The sequence below is a fragment of the Mustela erminea genome, chromosome 12, assembly GCF_009829155.1.
Source record: "Mustela erminea isolate mMusErm1 chromosome 12, mMusErm1.Pri, whole genome shotgun sequence".
Lineage (NCBI taxonomy): Eukaryota > Metazoa > Chordata > Mammalia > Carnivora > Mustelidae > Mustela > Mustela erminea.
The window spans coordinates 14,975,458-14,991,658 of record NC_045625.1 but is presented as its reverse complement, the minus strand read 5'-3'; the positions used below and the strand labels follow the sequence as shown (position 1 = coordinate 14,991,658).

General features: G+C 47.2%; 1 protein-coding gene across 1 annotated transcript in view; it reads right to left on the bottom strand.

The window, feature by feature from the left end:
- Positions 1-515: 515 nt before the first annotated feature.
- BRINP1 (BMP/retinoic acid inducible neural specific 1) overlaps positions 516-16,201 on the bottom strand; it is a 173,832-nt gene continuing 158,146 nt past the window's right edge. The window contains exon 8 of the mRNA XM_032308161.1: positions 516-5,080. Within this exon, the coding sequence (XP_032164052.1) occupies positions 3,940-5,080 (1,141 nt within the window). The 3' untranslated portion in view covers positions 516-3,939. The remainder of the gene's footprint in view (positions 5,081-16,201) is intronic.

Below are 16,201 nucleotides of genomic sequence, written 5' to 3'. Positions count from 1 at the left end.
TAAAGTCTTTTTGACTGTTATTACCAGTGTGACATCTTTTTAGTTAATATTTGTCTAGCATATTTTTATCCTTTTATTTTGAAACCTTCTTTCCCTTTATTTTTAAAAACTTATGTGTAGTCTACCTGTCTTTCTACTCACCAGCTTTGTCCAATTACGTTTATTGTGATTATCTGTATAGTAAATTTTGTTATTATGTATATGTTGCTAGCTATTTTAATTCTTTTTCTCCTTTTCTGCCTTTTTAGTTTTTTAATTTTAATTTTTAAAAATGTGAACATTATACAAACTATCTACTATTTTATGGGTTAATCATTCCACACTCTCTGACTCTATGATTCCTCCCCCTGATCACTTATCACCATGCAGTGGATCTGTATTATTCTCCCTTTCTTTCCACAGAACAGAAACTAGGAGAAAATGTTTGTCATTGAGGTAACTTTATCAGCATAGGAAACCCAACAAGATACTATAACATTAAAAATTATATTCTTGGATTTGAATAATCCCAAAACCTCTTTTCTTTCATTATGTCCATTTGTTTTACTTCCCAATCCTTCTTCCACTTTGCGACATGTGTACAACTACGATTTTAATCATTGAAGGGAGCCTTGCTGTTAGTATGACCTCTTCTTGCCCTCCTCTTTGAAGGGGGCAGATATGCCAGGGTCCAGAATTTTCCAATGATTTTATTTGATAGCTAATTAATGGCTTTCTGCAGTTTCCATGGCAATGCCACGCTTTGCTGCCAGGCCTTATCCAAATGGGCATTCTGTTCACTCTTTTGCCTTAGCATCAGCATATTAATCAGACACCATCGGTCCTTGGTTGCTGCATCAAATTGGTAAGACACTAATTGAATTAAAATCTCAGTTGAAGGCTTCAGGCTTCTCTTCCTCTCAGCTGGAGAGGAACCTTGTTAGCTCAAAGGGCCAGACCCAAGCAGGAGACATTGGAAAATCCACAGAACTTTGTGTCCTTTTATATAGCAAAGTATTTTTCTTTTGCCTTTGAATAAATATTTTGATGTCTGAATCTTTCTCTCTCCTTGAAAATTTCTCTATTTTCCTGACCTTTCCAATCATTGGACATTGCTGTGTTCTCTTTGAAATATGAAGTGATGCAGTCAGTATTTTCAAGGGGAAGGGAAGAGGACTTTTCTGCACATACAACTGGTGAAGTCTGGGAATGACCTCAGGTGGAAGGCCCTAACAGAATTGTGATTAAGGATTAAGTAGCATAATGCCTCTAAAGATCGCCTAGTGATCTGTTAAGTGCGAGTACAGGGGTTCCTATAGCACGAGTTCTTGAAGTGCTTGGAAGGTAGAGATGAAAGGAAAAAAGGAAGAGAGGCCACTGAGAGGTGGTCAGTCTTAAATCCATTTAGCAGGTCATTATTTCCACTTCTCATACAGACTTAAAATCCTCACTGTCCTTGTTAGGCTTCCCATTTAAAACCACAGTTTTAAAGCTGTTAACTGACCCTCAAATATACCATGCATATTTATCCTTTGTATAAATATTTTGCATTTTCTCTTCCTTTGGCCCTTCTTCTTGCTATTTGCCCAACTCTGATTCACTTCAACACTCAGAATAAACATGCCCACGTAAAGCTTTGGCCAACCCCATTAAGAGAGAAAATAACTTCTCCAGGGCTTCTCTCCGTGTGCCTGACCCCACGATAGCACTCATCATGGTGTACTGTAATTATTGTTTATTTTTTCAATTTGGTTCATATGTCTGTATTTTTCATTAGTTTGTGAGTGGCACAAAAGTATAGACCTTGTCCTTACAAATTTTTGTTTCTCTGACATACCCCATTCATCTAGTAGGCATTGAAGAGATGTTTGATGGTTTGCTGACCTTCTACAAAATCTTATACTTGATGAGTATCTGCGATGTGATCTCTGGCATGAAAGGATTTCTAGTCTAAATGAACAATGAATCCTCAAAAGCTGAGGTCCAAAAACCTGTGTGCATGTGAAATGCAAGTTACTGTTAAAGTCATTATCAGAATATATGCTAATTCATGCTAAAAACTGGAACATTAAAGTTGGAATTTACCACTACCCCCCAAAAAAGACTTAATCCCCCCAACTCACCGCCAACACACACACACATACATAAACACACACTAGGTAATTCTTTACTTCTAAACTATATTAGGGATGTGGTAATCTTTGAGTCGTATTATCACAGACTGTGGTGACCCCTGAGATAGGTCTTTGTATTGTATCCAGAAGAGCGTTAACTTGAGAGAGAAATTCACATTCCAAAACTGGAACCAGGGAGTGGAAGGTATGCAAAGGCTGGCCAAGGTATGGAAGAACAATCTAATAACTAGATTTGTTTTATAACACAAAATGGAATGAACATTATTGTTCCCTTTCAGCAGAAGAGGAATTCAAGGAACGTGGAAAAGCTAATTAGCTTCCTGTCGCTGGAATGGTCAAGCCGGTAAATGGCGGTGATCTCCCTAAGATGGTGAGAAGGAGATTTGGACTGGGCAGAAGTTTAAACCAGAGGAATTCCATTTTTTGCTTTTGACCCTGAAACTGGTGATCCTATTTCTCTGACAATATAGAAACGAAGATTTGGATGTTCAGAAGCACCTCTAGCAAGTACCACCTCACCAAAATGATAAACGTAGAGATCTTGAAGGCTAAGAAATGGTATCTGCCCAAATACTCTACAGGAGTGCTCTGAAATGACTTTTCTTTCTTGAGTTTCTCCTTTCAATTTAACTACGAAGTCCCAAAACAAGGCCTCTCACCTTCATAGATGCCAAGGAAACGGCAGTGTTATAATTTGTGTATACATGTTTTGTGTGTGTGTGTGTGTGTGTGTGTGTGTATTCATTCTGAGTTTATCAAAGGATCATTTTTTCCCCATACTTACTTGGGGAAGTCTGCCTGGTAGAGCAGTGCCATGATAGAACTGACCCCATTTTAGTTTATTGTGGTTATTGATTTTTACTTAAACAAAATTTTAATATGCAAAGGACTTCTAGGAAATCTGAGACCATTGCTTTTTAGAGAAAGTAGATGAGAGGGGTTTTTTCAATTGAAAGAAAAAAAGCTATCAAAACAACCTGAGACGGAAAAATGCTTCATCCCTTGGCAGTGTAGCTGGAGGAGAAACTACAAAATGGCTGGTGTGATTTAGAAGGAGGAGCTCTGCCAAGGGGGTCAAAGGCAGAGTTCAAATCCTTATTCAGGTCGTAGCTATGTGTGGCCATGGGCATGCCATTTTCTCTCCATGCCTATTTCACAAACTAAATCAAGGAGTGTGACAGCAGATAACTGAGGGTCCTTATTGTTTTCACACCCTGTGATGATGTATCTGTTTCTTCCCTGCAAACCCCCTGACTGCCCTGCTTCAACCAGCTTCAGCTGTTGCGCATCTTCAGAAGGGTAAGATAGCACGGTCATCGCATCCCCACCCCTGTGCAAGAATGAGTCAAAAGAACCACAAGGAATTAGGCATAGAGAGGGAAGAAATCATAACCCAAGAAATATCTTTATCTATGTCCATTTCCTCCCACAAGGAAAAATGGCAGTGTCGGTTGTACATTACATATATCTCTCTTTCTTTTTAGCGTTTAATCTTAGCACCTGCACAGCAGAGATCTTGGCAATTCATTGCATATGCTCTCCCCTTCTCCCCCGACAATACAGCACCTGAGGCCTAAGAAGCAACCCCTCCAAGCTCCTCCAAAGGCTGAGACCCTTCTTCATGACAGAGTATAGAGATAACAAACATGCCCGACGGTTTTATACAGTTGCTAGAACGTTTTCGTTTCCAACGAATGAAGACTCTTCCTCCTTTTCTTTGAATATTAATTACATTTTACAAACTTGTGTTGTGTTTTGTTCTGCTTTGCTTTGTTCTGTTACGTTTGTACAACAAAAGGGAAAGCCCACGGCAAGGAGTCTCAGGTTAACAGAGCTTGGCTGTCATCTGGTCCGACTGTTTGAGGATCTCGGTGTTGTAGAGGTCCAAGGCGTGGTTCACCCTGATGATCTCGCTGTTGGTCAGTTTCAGCCGGTGCTTCAGCATACAGGAGAACAAGTCCAGCTGGGGCTTCCCCGGGGCCACAGGAGGGGCCAGGCGATTAATTCGGTCCCGAATATCCAACAAGAGGAGCATCACAGACGAAGAGGAATAGAACTGGCCACCCTGCGTGTAGGACTGGTTGACCTGCTGCACGGCGCTGCGAAGGAGGTCGGCGTTGAACCGCAGGCTGTACCCAAACACCTGCACATCCGAGATCTTGATGTAGAACTGCCTCTTGGAGGGGTCGGACAGGTCCACGGGGCCCTGGCCAGTCTCGTTTCGCAGGAGGGTGGGTAGCCGAGTCCGACTACGTAGGTAGATGTGGACCGTCTCGAAAAACGTTTTCCACCGATTGCCCAGCAAGAGAGTCCAGTTGTAGCACTGGCTGTTCTGGAGACGAATCTTCTCCCAGCGCGGGTAGCCGAATTCCCCAAAGGGCATGTTCCAGCCCTCGGAGTGGCTCCCGCTGAAGGGGTTGACATAGACAAAGAACATGGGGTCCAGGCTGCTGTTGCGCATCTGGCAGATACGCATGGACATGCCGATCACCATGTGGATGAAGTCCATGCGGTTCTTGTTGCTCTTGAGCGTGAGGGACATGCGCTTGCGCCACCGCGGATCGAAGAACGTGTCAAGGCGGATCTCGTTGCTGATGAAGGTGGTGTGGACGTAGAGGCGCGAGTCCATCTTCTGCAACAGGTACTTCAGCTCCAGGTCCTGGAAGTCCAGGTCGGTCTCAAAGCTGATGAACTGCTCGCTCCGCTCCGAGTCCACGTTCTGGGGTTCGCAGCGGCCGCGGTAGAGCTTGTAGCCCTTGTTGCAGGAGCCGCAGAGCGAGATGTTGGCCAGGCTGCACATGGCGCAGCTGTTGTTCCCGCCTATGATGCAGGGGATGGGGCGCTGGCACAGCGTGGTGCTGCCGTGGCACACGCAGCTCCTCTGGCTCTCCAGGAAGGTTCCCCAAAACCCGTTCTCGTTGCAGTAGAGAAGCGACTGGACCCTTGCGAGCCACTGCTGAATTGTCCTGGGGGATAGAAGGAAAATGGAGACTGTTAGCCACCAGGGATGGGCTGGAATAAGTCCCTCCAGCTCCAAGATTCTGCTATACAGAAGCCCCAAAGGAGTTGGATCCAGGAAATTAGATTGTCCGAACTCAAAACACCCCTGCCAGATCAAAACAGACCGCAAAACTCAGCCACGGAGAAGAACTCAGGGGTTTGTGTGTTTGATGGGCATCACATGTTTCAGCCCCCTTCCCAGATTCTGCCCAGGAGGTAATATGACATCCGACCACTTCGAACAAAAACAAATTATAGTCTATGTTACTCTAGAGATCACCTGGTGCTTCCACATTGATGATCTTACATGATCCTCACACATAAGAAAGACGTCTCAGCCCCCTTTGCCCCCGCGCTCCAAACTCTCGGTTCAGTGGGACTTGCATCACAGCACGGGTCTCTAGGTTCTCCCTTCCTCAGGGCCCCTCTGCTCTTTTACAAACGCTACCCAAGCCTGTCCCGGGTTCCCGCCACCGAAACGTTCCAGTGAAGATAGATACGAGATCAGATAAGCAGCAGCCGCAGAATAGGGAAAAATACGGAAGGCGGTCAACTTAGTGGCCTCTCATCTTTCCTCATGTCTGTGCGAGTCATCTCTTGGCCATCTTCCATGCTACAAAGAATCCCTTACATGTGTCTGGCACTTTTTACCCTGCACAGGGCACATCCGCTTCCATTCTCTCACTTGAGCCTCACAACAACACCCTGAAAATAGCTTGGGACTTGAGGTCTGTCAGAGACTGCTTCAAGTCCCGGCTTCTCCACTAGGCACTGAGGCGGTGCCCGGCGTTTTAGTTCACCGCCCTCATTGTCACTACCATGCAGGGCTGTGGTGAGGAGGACATGGATTTTTATGCCAAGCCTTCTCCCCAAACCCATCTAGTCTTAAGGACTCGATAAAAAAGTTAATTCTTATTATTCCTGCAAAGGGACTCTCGGCTCTATTTTACAGATATGGAGAGAGCAGCTCAGAGGTGACATGAAGGACCCAAAGCCATACAGTGAGGGAGTGGAGAAGTCTCCTGGCTCATTGCTATTCGTTTGTTTTGTTTTGTTTTTAAATCTGTGTCAAGCAAGAGTCCAGAAAGGCTTTCTTCAGGCCACAATGTGCTGTGGTAATGCTGATGACGACAGTGATGGCGGCAATGGCTGTGGGTCCTCATCTCCATGTTAGGAGCCTGGGAAGAGAAGTCCTCCTGCATCGAACTGCCTCGGGCAGGAGAGGTCAGCAAAACCTCAACCGTACTGCCTGCACCCTGGAGCCACGGCCCCCAAGCCTGTGCGCTGAGATGGCAGCAGGAGAGCCTGAGAGTGAAGAGCAGGTGCAATGGCCCAAGCAGAACCGAGTTCAAAGCTCAGGCCTGTAACCAGGGACAAGTCACTTCGTGTCTCTGAGTCTCAGTATCCACATCCGAAATGAGCGTGATGAAGCCCACCTTCAGCAGCTGTGGGGTGGGGGGGAGGGGACTGTGTGAGATGATATTTAAAGCATTCAGCACAGAGCCTGGTATAGTTCAATTATTAAACAGGTAATAATAATAATAATAATCACTCTTATCCCAGAGAATAAGCTATTCCTTTGAAGGCACTGAGACACTTTCAGGGATTTCACTCTCTCCCTGGAGTCTGAGGGAAACCATTTTATTCTATGGGACATTTGAAAGTGGATAGCGTTGACACGGCTTCCCAGAACGCTCTGCTTTAAATGAGTTGCTTATCAGCTGAGAGAAAATGGAGGAATAATTAGCGCACTCCTTGAAGCTGCTCTGCCTTTTAAATCCACGGAACCACCCGCCCCTGGCAGTGAAACCTCCCTCCCGGCGTTCGGAGCATGGTGGGGAGACACCTGCTCTCCCTGTCCGCGTCCCCTCCGGGCTGGAAGGCCTGAGAGGGAGAGACCCGTCCTCCCCCGAGCGGCTCAGCCCCCAGGACGGCTCTCCCACTGTTTGCGGCATGAATGAATGCTTGCTGAATGACTGAACCACAAAAATTAATATTTTCCTTGTATTTGTCATCATAAAACACACACACAAAAAACCCCCAAAACCGACGTCTCTTTTCTCCGCTCTGGGCTGCAGTGTTCGTTCTCGACACCGCCCACCCGCACGGTTCCAGGCGTCCCCAGCCTCTGCTTCACGAGACCAATCCTATTACAGCCTGGAGAACAGCAGCAGGCCCAGCCTTCAGGAAACGGAGCTGGAATAACAATGAGCCCCGTGGCTCCCACCTCCCCAACCAGAGCATTGACTGAATATTGGCTCTGAGTCATCTGATATTTTTGTGAGCCGCAGGGGCCCGCCACACGTCTCTGATTGCACGGTTCCATCTGACGAGAGCGTCATTCCAAAATGCCTCTTTCAAATGGCCCACACTTGCCCCTGTCACTCCCTCTCCAAGTGACAGGACAGTACCCCATTTAGAGCTCCTCTGTTCCCATCTGCGAGGCATTCTATAACCCCGTCGAGCGCCCCCTTTCTCGTGTCTTATCATTGGGACCCTTTGTCAGCCGCGCAGCCCCCAGTCCTTGAATCAATGCCTCATTGTGGCCGAGCCCTCAGAATCCTTGGTTGGGGGAGAGAAAAAGATGAAAGTCCCCGGTGATGATGCCACAAGCGAAGGGGCTAGTGGCGAATTAGGATTCCAGGCCTGTCGCACAGGAGGGATTGGGGACAGAGGGCCTCTGAGGCGCATCAGCGAGCTGCGTGGCACCTGCATCTCCTGACCTCAGAATAATCATGAGGTTGTGGGCTATATCAAAGAAGGCATTAATGATCCAGCCAGAGGACTTAGAACGAGGCCCGCGTGCAGGGGGAGGGGGGCAGGGAGCGTGAGGCTCGGGGGCAGGAGGAAAGGGAACAAGGAGGAGGGAGGTGGAACACGGGGAAGGGCGGCGAGAGGAGAAGCCGCCTGGGCGCTGGAGACTGTGGGGGCGACCGTGGAGCCCGACCTAGATGGGCAGCCGGGACAGTGGTAGGAGCAGGTGATTGGAGAAGGAAAAGAAGAGGGAATGAAGTCAGAGTCGGCAGCACAGACATGCAGAAGCTCAGTGGAGCCTTCATTTGTCCTAACTCACAGGCTCAGGGAGCGTGGACACTGGGCGGGCCACCAAAAGGCCACAACTCGGCTTTTGCTGAGAAGCGGGGACTGGGTGTTGGACACGGGGAACAGGGTCACTAGTGAGAGCCCTGATTCCAAAGCTCAGCCCACTGTCTTTGGCTTCTCCATCCTTCCTTTTGTGGAGAAGAGCAAAACCAGAAAGACAAGCTCCTTCCAGTGTTTTGTGGGTTTGTTCTTGACATAAGCAACTTCTGGTAATGAGGAATCTGCTTTACCCAGACCAAGCTCCTACACCTTCTCCATCTCCAGCCAGTGCTCTGGGTAGCGATCACGGATATTCAGAAACGAGGCGATGCTCTCCGGTGCAGAGCACCCACAACCAGCCAAGGGACTGGGCGGCTTACAACGGGGGAGCCCTCGCCGTCCCGCAGGTATTGCGCCGGAGGCTGTCGAGCAGCCCGTGGGAGCAGCTGAGTCACAGACGGAGTCGTTGAGCTCTCGAGGAGCGAGATCCACAGAGTCACTCCATGCTCCATCCCACGCCCTCTAACCCCGCCCCCCGCGCGTTGTGCTGCGCACCGTAGCGGGAGATTACAACGATGCGGTAAGAAGGACACAGGCCACGAGAAAAGAAGTAAACTGAAATCGTGGAAAAACACTGAAAGTTGGAGGGTGTGAAGGGCCTATTATCACATTCCTCGCTTCCTCTGGACCTGCCAGGTTCCTTCTCGTCCATTCACAGATAATTGGAGCTCACCGACAAGTGCTCGGGGAGAGGCTGGGGACCAGGGGTAGGAGGGACTGTGATCTATAAATACCATTTCCCAGGCTCGCTGGTGACAGCCTGCCTCAGCCCCGGGAACAGAGGAGCGGCTTAATAGGCCGGCTCCGGAGGGGAGGGTCGCACAAAAGGCTGACACAGCCCCACTGCAAGGCAGCCGGTGCGAGCCAGAGAGGACCAAGTTTTTAAATGTTTTCCTCTGTCCCTGGGGATCCAGAGCCTTTTCCGTTTGCAGCCAAAGATGAGCTCCAATAACCTCCAAATCAGCATCTTTCTGTTGGATGTGATTTCGATTCATTCTGATCAGGGGAGGGTGGGGGAGGGGTATCGAGGGCCGGGAGGAGAGGAGGGAGCTGAGGGCAGCAAGCAGCATTTTTATTTCCAAAGCCGGAAAACCTTGAAACCTGATTGGTGGGCTCCCTCCGAGGGCCACGTGCAGCAGGGTGGACCTCAGAAGCAGAAAACCTTCCAGAAGAAGACTGGGAAATGTTTGGCCCCTTCACCCTTAGACCTGAACACGGAGACTTGGGGGCTTAGGTGAAGAATCACGGTTTCCTGAATACTTTCTACATTGTGGCTGTTTTCCTCCTATCCTCACATCAGCCCCCTGAGATAGGATGACTTTGTGATTTTCATTCTCCTGAGAGGACACTGAAGGCCAGAGAGGGCCTGTGGCTTTCCCATGGTCACACAGCGTGGATGTAACAGATCAGAGCTCGGGATGTCTGGATCCAAAGCCAGTGTTCCCTCCAATCCCCGGTGTACTTTCCTTACCCTCTACAACCCAGGCTGGAGGAGAGGCTAGGCTCCCAGCCATGCTCCCCCGCAGGCCTCTGTCTCTGCCTCAGCCAGGATTTCCTGGCGACCTGACAGGTCTCCCAGCGACACAGCTGGAGTCGCTCGTCATTTGGAGGACAGAGGCTCTGCCACCCAGGGCTTCCCATCAGAGCCTTCAAAGACACACACCTCCCTTTCAGAACCACCCGGGTGGGGAGCCCAGGCTGGGATTCCTAATTCAAGCAAACTCCCCGCTGATTTTAATTGGAGGTTTTGCCTAAGACAGGAATGTAGTGCCGGGCCAGTGGCATTTTAGGGAAGATCACACAAACCGAGTGCCAAGGAGAGAGGGGAGAAAGAGATCTAGGCTAAAATAGAAAACTATAATCCATAACTCCTGTTTGCCTACCAGGAGTGTTTATTTAAAGGGGGGAGAGGAAATGAAAAAAAAAATGAAATTGGAGTTCTGAATTATTCTTTTATTTATGTCCTGTGCTTCTTCCTTGACATTTCTTTGACACTGTAATGGGTGTCTGAGTAATTCCATAATCCTCCACAGAATCTACACTCTGTAGATGGTAGACTAGACCGGGAAGGCAAACAGTTGTTTCCAGTCTTCTGATGATGCACTGTGTTTTGGTGGTGTTGTGTGGGACTATACGTGTGTGCATGTGTATGCGTGTGCACGTGTGTTAAAAGCAGGGTGCTGATAAAAATGAGTGTGTCAATGATGTCAGAATGTTCAGGGCTCAACTGCAGGAAACCTTCATTTATGGACGTGTTCGAGGGAACTAAGTGGTCATCAGACCACTCTGTGTTCCTCATTTTCCCCCGATAAATATTAAGCCTTTAAGCATTCCCCTCGTTAAGTTTCCATCATTGCCTTAATAACCTGTTTTCCTTGCTTGTCTGGGTCCTTCCCATGATGTCAGAGCCTCATGGAACGAATGGCTCACAGCCGTAAAGAAGGAAAGACCAAGAGAAGAATCTAGTCGTCCCTTTCATGATGAAGATGCCTTCCAGTTTGGAATCACGGAAGAAGGAATAGGTCTGATTTACAGAGGACAGAGGTAGAGGGTAGAAGAAGGAGGAACAGGGGAGACCAGCTCTGTGAAAATGCAGTGGAGTCTTTAAAATCAGGTTGTCAGGAGCTTAATGGGGGAGGATTATGAGACAATTTTTGCAATTACACAGTTCTGCGTCTGGAAGGAGGTGACAGGTAACATCGGCTGCATATTCAAATCCAGCATTTTGCTCTGGGGCATGGATGTGTTGGAGGCAAGTGAAGCAAGGACCGGGAAGCCTGTCTGGGGCTGAAAGAAAGGCTCAGAGCCCGGGCAGCTCGCAGGGGGAGGGCTGCAAGGTTTATTGGTCCTGGCAGTAGTCAGGCCGAAGAATGAGAGACGCAGGCCCACAGGCTAGAAAGCAAAAAGGGGCTGATCGGGTCTAATGGACTTAAGTCCAGTCATGAAGCACCATGCTGGTTATCTCCATCAGTGAGTAGGGCAGGGACCCAGAGCTATCACAGGGGTGGGAGTCAGCTCGTTAAATAAAGCCTGGACCCTGCTCTACTGCTGTTTGCTGTTGGATATTTGACCTTGCTGTGTGACCTTGGATGAGTCACTTGACCTCTTTGATTCTCAGTTTCCTCATCCTTCAAATGGGGAAGGTAACACCCACAGCACGCTTTGTCTTCAGAGCTGGAATCAGTAACACAAAGCTCCCTGGAGGTTTGCAGGGCAAGAGCGTTATGACTGACCCTTAACTGTTATTGTTACTGAGGGCAAAGAACAAGTAACTGCATTGTATAAATGCTCCAGGTAAAAATATTCCTCTTGGTTACTAAAACAGCTCAGTTGATTATAGCTTAATACCCTCGTCGCTCTGGTTACTCACCCTCCATAGTCCTAATGAATGCTGTCACCGTGATGCCTGAAAGAAAAGGGCAAGACATGGGCTTTGGAGTCAGGCAAGATTGGGTATTGAATCATAGCTCTGCTGCTCATTATTTAAACTTCAGCTAATTGCTTGTCCTTCCAAAGTTTCTGCTCTCTCAACTACAGAATGGAGTAATAATACAGTACGTTTGAAAATCAGGTAAGACGGTAGGTTTTCTCCCGAAAACAAACTATGGTGTTTCTCTGGCTCGCACAGAATATGGTACCTTTGAAATAAGTTAATTATAGGTGATAAATCCAGGGACAGAGTTCAGTAAGTGTCACTGGGTCAGTTGGTTACTGACATAAAAACAGCAACAAGAACAAAACCTCTTCCTGACACCTAATCTCTTATGTACCCCCAAATCATAAACAGATGAATTACAGATCTAAGTGGGAAAAGCAGTAAAATAATAATAACTACCAACATCAACCAAACAGTTTCGTTAGAAGAAAACATAGGGGGACATTATGATGGTATTAGAGGAAACATAGATTTTTTTTTTTTAAAGCTCACCATAAAGGAAAAAAAAATGATTAATAGGGATATATTAAGATAAAATATATCCATCAAAAGATACCATTCGAAGAATAAAACGACAACCCTTCATTAGAGAGTAGATTTGCAATAATACCTCTGGCCAATCAAAGACTATATTTATCATATATAAGGAACTCCTACCCTAGTTGGATGCTGGGCTGGTCAGGGGGCTCCTAGGGCTGCTCTTTAAATCAGAGTAGATGCGACTTGAAAATGCACTCGTTAAACTATTTAATATATGTAATTTGTCCCAGAAATAAAGAAAAAAAAACTACAAAGTGGTAAGAAGAAATCTAATAATCAGAAGGGAACATAGGCAAACGAGCTGAACAGGCACTTCATAAAAGAGGATATTCAAAAGACCAATAAGTACATGAAACGCCACGTCATTAGTCCTCAGGACAATGCCAATTAAAACTCCGACGAGACACGTGCTTCGGCAGGATAGCTAAAGGAATCGAAAAAAGACGGGGACTGCTAAGTATGAGCGAAAGGACGTGAAGGAAGGGAGACTCTCTCGTGCTATTGCAGGAGAGAAAATTGGTTCAGCGAATTCGGAAAACTGAAAGTAACTACTTGAGCAGATATCTGGTATAAAAAGAAGAAAAACTGAGCCGCAGTGAGTGGGGCAGTGAACAGTAGCTCCCCCAGGGAGCAGGCTGGGCGTGGCCCGAGGAGGACACTGCGGGGGGGCGGGGGGGGGCTCTGCAGTGCTCATAACGGGGGCTTTTTATTTTTTATCTGGGTGCTGCTGGTGGCATGTGTGAACGCATCTTATGAAAATTCATCTTCTCGTACACTTACCATCTTTTCAGCTTTCTGCAGGTCTATGATACTTCACTAAAGCACTGATTTAAAAAAACGTCCTTTAAAACAACCAGAATTACACGATGAAAGCAGTAGCCCTTTACATTTTTATGTCACTTTTAAACTTCCTAAAACTCTGCTGTTCGGTGCTCTAACTTGATTTGTACAACTCTCCCGTACCATGGTTTGGGCTGACAGGGGATCCTGCATCTCATTTTACTTATTTTTTTTAAATTACTTTTTAAATTAGTCTTTATTTATTTGACAGAGATCACAAGTAGGCAGAGAGGCAGGCTGAGCTGCTGAGCAGAGAGCCCGATGCGGAGCTTGATCCCCGGACCCTTGGGATCCTGGGCCGAAGGCCGAGGCTTTAACCCACTGAGCCACCCAGGCGCCCTGCATCTCATTTTAACGATAGGAACAGCTCAGCTCAGGGAGGGGACGTGACTTGCCGCAGGTCACCAGTGAGTCGTCACATCGCTGGGATTATAACTCGCCCATTGTGAGCTTGCTGGCCAAGTGGGAGGGCGGACATGGGGAGGTGAATTGGAAGTGGCTCTGAAGGGGGGTAGGAAGCAGCTATGCACGGATACTGTAAGAACTTCGTTCTATTTCTGACTCAGTCCTCTGAGCTTCTAGATTCTATTCTGAACAGGAAGCCACTTCTGAGCCCCCGGGTGGGGGGGAGGAAAGAAAAAAACCCTAAAAACAACAGAAAGGGTCTGAAGATGCTTATTTTCTTGCCTTACGTCAGCTGAGTGAGTCAACTGCCCTACTTGCTACAACTGCGGAATGACAAACAGGGCTCGGAGCGGAGATCTGCCTCGTAGTGTTGGTTAGAAGGAACCCTGCCCATCCCTCCCGGGGAAACCAGCTGGCCGACGCATCTCCCGGCCCGTCACCCAGACCCTACACTTTTGGGTTGCCGCAGGGTTCTGCCTCACAGACTGCCTTCTTTCTACCCTCATAAATAGAAAAGAAATGCCAAAGACATTCTTAGTTAAAAGCTTCATTGCCCCGTGGTTGGGAGGGCACTTGTAGGCTTCTGTGACTGACAGGCAGCTGCTCTCAGCCCGCCTGGGGTTATCTGTGGGCTTGTACCTCTTCTATAATAGGACAGTTTAATACACACTCACAATAGGTCTTTGTCACCAAATTGCCACCCTCCCCCCACAAACACACACACACACACACACACACACACAGAAATGAGTAGGTCAGGGACTATCAAAGTAGCAATTTACTCCAAGGAGAGCTGTCTGTGGGTTTACAGTGACAGATTTTCAGAATCCCAGAGCTGAGTGATGCTTAGACCAGATGGGGTGCATGGGAAACAGAGCCCAGGCAGGTTATGTGCCTTACTTGAAGTCACACAAGCAGCACCTGGATGCTGCAGAGCCACAATCGTCCCAGAAGAGCCTCATACACTGCAGAAAGGTACCATCATACCATCATGCACGCGGGAAAAGGAAATAGTCACACTCCTCAAGGATTACTGAACACTGGATCTGAACGGTTACTAATTCCTGGAGACAGAAAGGTCAGCGTGGTCCACTAGTCTGAATAAGTGTTTATGGAGGTCAGGTCATCACTGGAGATTGAGCTCGGTCTGACTCACAGTAGGGCCAGGGGTTATTTCCTGTATTTCCCTGATTCTAGAACAAATACCTGGAATTATTCCATAACTGAAACTCGCAGCAGCTGGCAGAATCCTCTTCCTCCCCATTTCCAATACCCATACTGCACATTGCCCAAATAAGGAAATCATATTATGGAACATCCTCTCCCTTTAACCAGCTTCCAAGAAAACAACAGTAAGAAAACATGCACCTTGGTTGAAACAAGTAGCAAGGGGTCAGAACCTTAAGATAAATACACTAAACAACAATCTGGATTGACAAAGTTTGCAAAGGACAATTGTGTATTACACAATGTTTCTTCACAAGGTCTCTGAAGGGTGCACCTCTCCTTTCTACTAAAATCATTACACTGCAAAAATAAATAAATAAATAAATAAACAAAAGTCACTACGTATGATGGGTGGCTCACTGTTCTTCTCAGAGACAGATCTATATTCCCTTCCCTTGAAATCTTGGCAGATTCGACCACTTTTTTGACCAATCCAAGAAGGCAGAAGCAATTTACCCTGTTTACAGACTCCGATCTCAAGGGATTTGCAGCTTCTACCTTCTGTTCTTGAAAAACTCCCTCTTGGAGCTGAGACCACTTACAAGCCATGGCCACGATCCCATGAAGAAATCCTGTGTAGGGAGAGGTGCACAGCTGAGTCCAGCCTCTGGCTACCTCTTCCAAGGCACCAGACACAGGAGTGAAGCTTTCTTGGAAGCTCCGGCCCAAGCCAACTGCCGAATGAATACCAACGAGTGACTTCACAGAAGAATTGCTCAGCCAGCTCGGGCATGAATTGCCGACCCCCTAGGTCTATGAACATAATATGATGGTTGGTGCTTTAAGCCTCTAAGTTTGGGTTAATTTATTATATAGGCATTAGATATGCAAACTACTGCATAACAACAACCCCAAAGAGAACTGAGATTATCTCTTCCCCATTCCCATTACTACCAACCTATGCTACTATACTAGGCAGCATTCTAAATATGTCCCCTCGTTCCCCAAGATTCCAGGCACTAATCTTCAGGACCTGTGAAAATAATAAGATACCTCTCCTGTGATGGTGGTCTGTTATTGGGCACAGTTGACCTAAAAAATATCAATTATCTAAGTGTGCCTAATCTAATCAGGCAGAAAGCTTTCTCTCACTGTCAGCAGAATGAGAGCTCTGAGATCTGAAGCACAGGAGGGATCCATTGCACCTTCGTTCCTTTGAAGACTGGGGGAGTCCACATGCGGGGAGGTAAGAGCAAACCCTAACTAACAACCAACAAGGAAATGGTGACCTCAGTCCTCCAACCACAATGAAGCTAATTCTGCCCACAACCTGCACTGAGCTGGGACGTGGGTTCTGGCCCAGATCCTCCCCATCTTTATGGCTGCCTGTGACGTACGAGTCAGAGACCCAGCTATACCATGCCCAAACTCCTGACCTGTGGAAACTGTGACATAATAAATATCTTCGTTTTAAGTCTCCAAATCTGTGGTTCTTTGTTACACAGCAACACCCAACTAATACAAGCTTCTGGTCAACACACTTCTCCACTTGTTTTTG